This window comes from Gavialis gangeticus, unplaced genomic scaffold (genome assembly GCF_001723915.1).
Source record: "Gavialis gangeticus isolate Ggan-Ray unplaced genomic scaffold, GavGan_comp1, whole genome shotgun sequence".
Lineage (NCBI taxonomy): Eukaryota > Metazoa > Chordata > Crocodylia > Gavialidae > Gavialis > Gavialis gangeticus.
The window spans coordinates 9,167,979-9,177,184 of record NW_017728997.1 but is presented as its reverse complement, the minus strand read 5'-3'; the positions used below and the strand labels follow the sequence as shown (position 1 = coordinate 9,177,184).

Below are 9,206 nucleotides of genomic sequence, written 5' to 3'. Positions count from 1 at the left end.
GGGGGGGGGGCGGGGGGGGGAGCTCCGCCCCCGCTGTGGGGGGGGGGGGGGAAGGGGCAGGGGCTGTGCAGCCAGGGGGGGTGGGGTGTGCGGCATGGAGGTACGGCTGGTGCGGGGGGTGGCTCCTGCCATTGCTTGCACTCTGGGAGGGCAGAGTGCATCTCCTCAGACCTGTTCTCCAAAGGCAGCCATTGCCCTTTGGTGTCCAGACTAGGATTTCTGATTTTTTTTTCCTGCAGATTCGAGTAGTTGCATTTAGTGCAATTCAGCACCACTTCAAATCATCTTGAAAAGGAATGTACAATATAAACCCTCACTTACCTGTAACTATTAAGCTTGTTGTTCCACTGGCTGTTCCAAATTGGTTTCCTGCCAGGCAAGTGTAACTTCCAGCATCTACTTTAGTTAGGTTAGCAATTCTTAGGCCTCCATCTTTTAATAATGTTATTCTAAAAAAATTATGAAGAGATGAAAAATGTATCATAAATGTCCAAAAATATATAAATTCATGAAGCACTTTGTATCTATCTCCAGATGGGCATTTTAAAATTTAACTGATAATATGCAACAGAGTCAAATTTATCACAGTACTTAGCTTTCCTGGAATTCTAGCAAAAACATTTTTTTTTTGGGTGAAATCTCCATTTTATTCCATCAGGCTATATTTTACTATACTTTGTGGTTTATCTCCCAAAGACTTATATGGTAGCTAGTAAGTCACTGCACGATGACTATTAACAGATGCTTCTCGTTGTGCATCTCTAACATGGGGCTTATCCCCAGTTCCATTGAAGTGTAAGGGAATTTTGTATCACTGACTTGAGTGTAGCTATGCTGTAGCACACGAGACTCTCAAACACTTGCTGGTGGCTGGGAGCTTTCCAGGGTATACTGCTTGTCTCTTTAAATCGCCACACTGGCTTGGGGCATTGTTTCTGTTGTGGTCCATTTTGCTGTCAACACTAAATATGGCCAAGTTCTACTTTTATTTATTGGTTGTGTTATTAATTTTTCTTACTGTAGCAACTACAAGCCTCAGGCAAGTAAATACCCCATTGTAGCAATAAAATATCATCTTGATATAACCCACCACTCAGCATGGACTGTTTGTCCCCTCCTCACCCAATCCAGAGGGGGCAAGTGCATTGCATCTTTCAGCTGAAGGGCCTCGCAAGTAAATTTTAGAAAGGATGGTCTGGGGAGACTGGAAGGAAGGCAGATGGGAAGAGCAGACGAATTAACAGCAGCACAAACATGATTCTTCATGGACTTGCTGGGTGCACAGTATGTAGACTAATGCAAATCTACATACCATGAAAAAAGAAATCTAGTTTCTTTCTTGCTCTGAGTGGAGTTCTGCACACTGATGAGTAGCAGCTGCCTTGCAAACCCAAAGCCAGCTCTGACACAAACTAAAGATACAAGTGCTGTGCAGCTGACCTCTAAGTCAGTGCAGGATTGCCATGATGCATCCATGCTCCTATTAGGGGTGTGTGAAGCAGGCCTTATTCAATTTGGATTCAGCCCGAATCGGGAAGAGTGATTCAATTCAGCCAAATCCAAATCTGAAGATTCAATGCTGATTTTGGAGAATCAGTGATTTGGACATAGACATAGCTTTAAAAGTTGTTTCTATATACCTTGAGGTAGCAGGCACAGCTCAAGATGGCTGTGATGCTGGGGCACATGGAGCACCCCACAGGAGTGCAGGGGGGCCCTCTATGCGCTCAGTGGCAAACCTGGAAGTGAACCAGAAGTACTTCCAGTTCACTTCTGGGTCTGTTGGGGAGTGCACTGGGCCTCCCCCACCATGCCTCCCCGGCTCAGCAATCAGCCACAGGGGGACCCTGGATGCCCCCCCCCTCCACATCCAGGAGGCACCAGTCACCAAACCAGGGGGGCTCAGGCAGCCCCCCTGCACACTTCCTCAGTGGACCCAGAAGTGGACCACAAGTGCTTCTGGTCCACATCCAGGTCTGCTGCTGAGTGTGCTGAGGAGCCCCCCATGCTTCTGTGGGATGCTCCATGCACCCCAGCATCACGGCATTCATGAGCCTCTACTACCTAGAGGTATGTAGAAAAAAACTTTTAAAGCTGTGTCTATGTCTGAATCTCAGTCTTTCCTAATTGATTTGGAGGCTTCTAATTCTGATTCAACTCGGAGAGATTAAAGGGTCCCCCGATTCGGAGATTCCGCCGCCAAATTGGGCGGGTCACTAGAGGTGCAATGTCCAAGTGCAGATTTCCCTAAGAGGGCAACTGGTGCCAGCTTTCATGTTCTGAGCAAAATGAAGCATCCATCCCATAGGGATTTGGGTTTGTTTGGCCTTTTGCTTTCCATCAGGTAAAGGAGACAACAAAGCTCAGTACCAGTAGAAACAGCTTGTCACTTGGCTAGTCCTCAGTTGGCAGTGATCTATATATACAGTGACAGAAGTTACAGGAATTTCAAGGAAGAATTTGAAGGAGAAGGAGGTACTAGTTTTATGCTTTTTTTGTCTAGGAGTGGGTAGTTGCATAAGTGACAGCATGGAAGAAACCATAATATTGCTCCTAGGAGATGTGGACAAATGGGAAAAGGAAACTGGAAGCATTGATGAAGAAGAGGAGGTGGCATCGCTGATAGGGTAAGGTACCAGGGACAGCCTCTCTGGCAGTTCTGAAGGTTAGGGTCAATTTGCTGCCTTTTTCCCTATATGGGCTCCTTCGCTCAGTCATGCCCTGGCTGCCACACAGCAAAATATGCTCCCATTTCTTCCCTGAGTAACCCGGACCAGCTAATGAACTGTAAATAGCATTCACTGAACAGTAAACAACGTCCTCCTGATAAGCCAAAGTCTCAAGAGCTAATATCAAATCACATTAACTGGAGAGTCCTGCACAATAATCAGAATAAGCATCATCTGTGAAGAAGGCAAATGTCATGCATCTTTACCCTTGTTTTCTCCGAGACCTTACCTCCTAGCCCAATAGCCAATTGTGTTATTAGCTTCCTCTCTTTATTAAGGGTAGTAGTTAATTAAATATACTGCTGGTTTTTTTTCTAAATATGCTTTGGGGAAGCTGACGTCAGCCACTCCTGTGCTGATTTACTCCTGTCTAGTTCTTTGTTTAAATACACAACACAAAATCAATGAAGAAGTATGCTATCCCAAAACAAAATCTGAACTCCCATGCTATGCTCCACATGTGGCCCTGAGTGTATTTCAGTGATGAAGTCTCTGACCCTTATCTGTTGTTCATGTGCTGCAGTAGGTGTTCCTGGCATAGTGCTGAGTGTGTGGTTTGGGTTTGTTAATTCAGGGCCCTGTATAAGTGGGCTCAATGGATACAAGGGAAAGTTCAGGCTTGAAACCGCAGCTACGGTCACAGAGCAGCTGTGCTGCAAATCTAGGACTTGGAGGCAGCAACTGCTTCCTTTGTATAGGTTTCAGGATACAACTCTTTTAAACCATCAGAAGGAAGAGACTATTAAATAGGTTACAAGCAAACAATTAAACTAACTTATTTATCCATTATTAAGGTAAATAGCAAGGCAACTTTGGATGACAGGACACACAGCTTTTTTTATTTAGAGTATTCATGCAGTACTTGGAGTGCTGCAGCTGAAGAACAAAAAAACCTACTTCCGGTTAGGTTTAAAAGGCAAATTTAATGATAGCATCACATAAAGGAATACATACCTCGGGAAATTAGAGCATTGTTTATCAAGCTAACATGCTGCTATATGGATCCTTCTTCCAAGAAGATAAAGAATTACAGCAGATTTCTACCTCCAGTGAGCTGACACAACTTGCCAATACAAGTTTTGTCGCATCTTTTTATTTTGCGTTGACTCTAAATTTTAAACAATACTACTTGCTTAAGCCACTCATTATTGTTCTAGCAGATGCTTTCACCAGCCAGAAAAATCCCCCCAACAAAAACAAACACACCATGCAGTGGACAGCCACTTAAAGACATGAGGGGCTCTATGCCATTATATAATGTGCTAGGAGCATGATTTAAAAAGGCATTCAAATCAGGAAAGGACCCAGCACAAATGACATATGAGGGCACTAATTATTTGAAGGCTGTAGGGACAGAAATTACACAAACTGGTATAAGTGATTTGAAACTAGTTCAAATCTGTAACACAACAGAAGTTTAGTGCATGTGAACCATTTTCAAAATGGCTGAAACCTGTTCAAGATACACCTGGATGGATGTAGTGTCACACTTAACTGATTTAGGTTAAATTGGCATATTGAACTTCTGTCCCAGATCCCCTCCAGATTCAAGTTAAGTCACAGTCCTTCAGCATCCCAGGATGCCTTGCACCTCCCCTGCAAGCTCCTGCCTCACAGGGTGGGTGGGTTAGCTTTGGCCCAAGTTGTCTGCCCCAGCCTAGCAGGGAGATGTGCTCCAGCACCCCCCTGCCCCCTGGTTTCTAACTTGGGCCACTGCAGGCAGGTGGCTGCATCTCCAGAATCAAAAGTGAATGTCTGTTCACTTGCTTATCAGTTCCATGTACACAGCCCAGACTAACTCATGAAGACTGAACGGATTCAGCCTCGGGCGTTTTGACTGTCTGTACTTAGACTAGAAGAGAGAATACATGGCTATATACAGCCAAAGGACATGTTATACCAGTTACCCACAGAAGACACCTGGCATTACTCAGAGGGCAGGGTGGGAAAGAAGGAGGAAGAAGAGAAAAGCTGCTGCTGTTCTCTAGGATCATGTGCTTTGCCAAGACAGGCAATGCAAATGTTCCTGTTACTTCCTTTCCTGTGGAAAAATTGCCTTTTTTTTGTCAAAATCATTTATTTTAAAGGAAAACATCAGTTTCTGTCAAATTTTCCAATTCTAACTGAAAAACTGAACAAACAAACAAAGAATTAAAGTGAAAAAAAAAGTTTGTTTGGTTTTTGAAAGCTTTTTTTAATTTTTTGCTATTTTTGAGTTTTATCTTCTCAGCAGCCCCCCCCCCCAAATTTACAAATAAAAATTTCAGGAAAAACGAAAAAATGACCATTTAATTAAAATTCATCTGCAGAAGCAGCTATAGTTTCCAAACCAGTTCTAACTGCCAACTTACTGTGGAAAAAAAAAAAAAATCACTTATTATTTAATGCCTGCATCATGGCTTTTGATTGCAGTGTTCCATGGTTTCATTGAGAAACTGGAGCTAATTTCCTTGGCTGGTTTTATATGGATAAACCACACTTTTTCCTGTCTACATAAACTTTTCACCACAACCTAACTGAAGGGAATTAGATTATAGTCATAAGCACCAAGAGCTGAACCAGTGGGCAAAAACACTTCTTACTTGCAGACACCCTGCATTTGAACCCTTATACAACTCTTTACAGAGACAATGAACTGAGTTCAGAGCATCAGTAAAATTTAACAAAGAAAAATAGCCTTTTTATTTAAAAAGGAGAAAGATTTGCAAGTGGGAAAAATAATCAGTATATGAAAAAGCGGGGGAGGGGATGTTTTAAGGCTGTACCCATGTACCTTTTTAAGATTATTTCAATCTAAATGAACATCTTGATCTGGGAAAAAAGACAATGTTAAAATGCATCTAGATTCTTTAAGTCTCTTAGCTCTTGCCTACGTACGCACTGGGGGAGCTTCATCAGTGGGGCTGCACTGCTAGAAGCTCCTAGTTAGGATGTAACATCATCAGCATTAAAAGCGATTTACATGCCTGTGGCATAACTTGACTGGAGACTGCAGTAAGTATGCTGAGCCAGTGCAAGTACCATTGCTATTTCTTATTTGGTGGCCTGTCCATTGTTAATTAAGGGCTTGTATGTGATTAATAGATGTTTTTAAGCATACTACAGACACGATTAATATGGGTTATAGATGATTAAAAGAACATCAATATAAGAGGTTGTTAGAAGATTATCAATTATGGTTATAATGAACCTACTGGACTCTATAACAATCAGTATTGTCTACAGGGGTTGCACTGAATACATCAGGGCAGTCATCCCAGTGAAAAAAGAAAAAAAAAAAGTCCAGTGCTGATGGGGCCTTAGATCAAACAAAAGCGAAAATGGGATCAGTGCACAAATGGGGAAATGTCTGTTGTTTAATTTTTAAAAATGGCATTCGGAACGCTCTGAGCTATTTGCAAGTCAAGCTTGTGTGGAATAATGAAGGAGCAGGCTTATTAAAAAAAGGAATGTATTTAAGAATCACATTTTTTTTCCAGAATTAAACAAAACAAATCGATTCTAGAAAAATAGTATTGTCAAAATAAAATCTTTATTGGTACATGTAAAAAAAAAAAAAAAGAAACTCTTTCCAGTGAATGTGGTTCAAACGATAAAGTGACCAGACTTTGAAATATTTGCTAGTCCCTCCTTGCTCTGCCTCCTCCACCCACATTACATTTTAGGCAGACAATCTAAAGACCCAATAATCTGCACATTTTAATAAAGCAAATCATTTCCGCGCTTGCTTTCTGCCGGGAAGTGACTTAGATTTCTAACTATGAGCTTGTAGCAATAGAGAAAGTGTGAGAGTGCTTTTAATGTACTTCATGTTTCTACCGCATTTCAACACAGCTGAATAAATGCTAGCTCCTAATTTGCTGAGGCTTGTTTTTTCAAACACATGCATCTTTTCGGTGCATCAGGAAACGTAAGAATCATTTAGCTCTGCACGTGCTCGTATTCCTACTTGCAAGCTTGCGCAGGCGCACTTGGCAGCTGGTTTGAAACCTCACTGATATTCCAGTCCAAGAAGTCAGTGTAGAAATGGCCACATTTTTAACAATCAGGACTTGTAGTAGAGATGATATCTTTGATTAGACCAACAAGATTTTTGCAAAAAAAAAAAAAGTCTATTTGTAAGCTTTCAGGCACAAAAAGACTTCATCAGGCATTGGAGAAACGATTGTAAAAGTTCTCCTGGGTAGCAATGAAAGTTCATATTTCATAGGGTTTCACAGAGGAGTCAATAGACAGAAAGCTCCTCTGGGAAGTCAGTTCATAGCTGGTCTGGAGCCTCTCACCTCTTGTGAGGATTTGTGATGATGCAAATTACCTTGGAACAAAGGCAGGAGCAGTGTCTCAGGTTTCAGGTGGTCACAGTTGCTCCCTGCTTGGGAAAATATGAAGATTTCATTTTCAAAAATTGCCTAAAATGCGATATCTTCTGTGTGTCAGGTATCCAGGAGCCACTGAAGTCATTGACCTCATGGAGCTTTTAAAAAAATCTTCCACGCATCAGGTATCCAGGGTGTAGCCCTATTGGTCTAGAGGAAAAAGCAATTGGGACTCGTAGTAGAGTTTATATCGAATTTTAGTGGATTTTTAAAAATAAAAACTTCATATTTTCCCCAAGCAGGATGCAAGTAAGTAAAATCTCCATTTTTTACCATTCAGCACATGTTACTCATCAAATTGTAGTTAGGTCAGAATTAACCGATCAAAAGATTAGAGACCAAAACCGGCTTCTGTGGGTTCTTACCTCTTTTCAGAGTTCCAGGCCTGAAATTAGGTACCATTAAAGTATAAAGTAGATAAATTTTTAAATCTTCATATCAGAGCACCTTGTTATTAGAACTGGAATAACTGCTGTATCACAAGTGCTTGTTAAATCTGTCAGGTTATTCAGCAGAAAAGCCAACACACATGGCTTTCCCATTCACAACACTTCAATATAAAAAAAAATCAATAGCAAACTAGGTCAAAGCTGCTTTTTTGTATATCAGTCAAATTCTAACTAAATTAAACCAGATTACTCAACAAGAAAGCCTGCAAAATTAAGCCTCTACTGAGGTCCTTGTAAGTAAATGCAAATACATTTTCAGATCACAGAGTTTTATACCATAAAACAAACTTAAGTAAAAATTACTTCAGTTAAATTCTTGTGAAGATGAATCTAGTTTCTCATCATCATCAGAATCATTTACCTGTTCATTAACAATTATTCCCCCCACCTCCTTAATTTGACACCACTTTATCACGGTTAAATGACGATTTTTACTATCTTTCAAGAGACTAAATAGAGCAGGGAAAATAATAGGAGTAGCAAATTCTAGTGATGGCAACTCTCAGGACAACAGCCATATCTGTGGTGTCTTTCCCCTTTCTCTAGTCTTAATGAGTCTAGAAATAACTGGGAGAAAGGCTGGACTTATTTACTGCAGTAACACTGTTCCTCATGGTCTCACAATGAATTAATCGACGTTAATCCCTTTCCAATAAAAAACAAAAATCGAAGTTTAGAATAAGGATTTGCATGACAGCCTTTGAGTCAGCTAGAAGTACTAAAATGTGTCAGGAATCTGGAAATATAGATCTACTTTTAAACTTGGTGAATACTTATGAACAAAAGAGGTGGGGTACTTGAATTCATTTTCTTTATGGAACCAGGAAATGCAAAAACTGTGGTATTTCCCTGCACTATTTTATGTGCTTCTATTTCCAATAGATAAGTAAGTTATCCTTTCATAGGATGCACATGCTCAACTGCTCTGGATGAACTTGTTGGAACTCTTTTACAGACTCAGATGTAAAACTAAGCTGATAATCTTCAGATCTGGAAATAGGGGAACGATAATTTTGGTGGTTCATGAGGCAGCTGAAAGGTAGAGCCAACAGTTGTGCCTCAAAAACAGGAAAGAAGTGTTCAGGAGGTTGAAGGAAATTCAGGAGATAGTATTGTGAAAGGGTCACTGGTACTTTACCAGAAGCGCTACCATCAGATGCGACTGAAAAGAAAGAGACGGAAGCCAACTGATGAATTGGGCCCTATGAGGGAATAATTTTCTGGATCTTGAACGGGCCACCTTGGGAGACGAACTGAGGCAGTTCTAGGCATGAACAGAGGCAGAATGCCTGGCATGTGGGGAAATGTAAAGTAGGGGTATGCAAAGTGGGCCCTATTCAATTTGGATTCAGATTCGGCCCAAATCGGGGACAGTGATTCGATTCGTTGATTCAGATCACTGCCCCTGATTCCATTTGGCTAAATCTGAATCTGAAATCTTTTCTCTATGTACCTTGAGGTACCAGCGCGGCTTATGAATGCTGTGATGCTGGGATGCATGGAGTGTCCCCCACCACATGCTCAGCAGCAAACCTGGAACTACTTCCAGTCCACTTCCGGGTCCACTAGGGAGCATGATGCCCCCCCCCCCCCAGTCCCCCTTCCCCCGGTATCAGTTGCAGGGGGACCCCAGGGGCCCCCCCACACCCAGG

At 41.6% G+C, this 9,206-nt stretch overlaps 1 protein-coding gene across 1 annotated transcript in view; it reads right to left on the bottom strand.

Moving 5' to 3' along the window:
- The window catches only part of CNTN3 (contactin 3), a 172,989-nt gene that overhangs the window by 26,157 nt on the left and 137,626 nt on the right, over positions 1 to 9,206 (bottom strand). Inside the window, exon 9 of the mRNA XM_019504736.1 lies at positions 322 to 449. Within this exon, the coding sequence (XP_019360281.1) occupies positions 322 to 449 (128 nt within the window). The remainder of the gene's footprint in view (positions 1 to 321; positions 450 to 9,206) is intronic.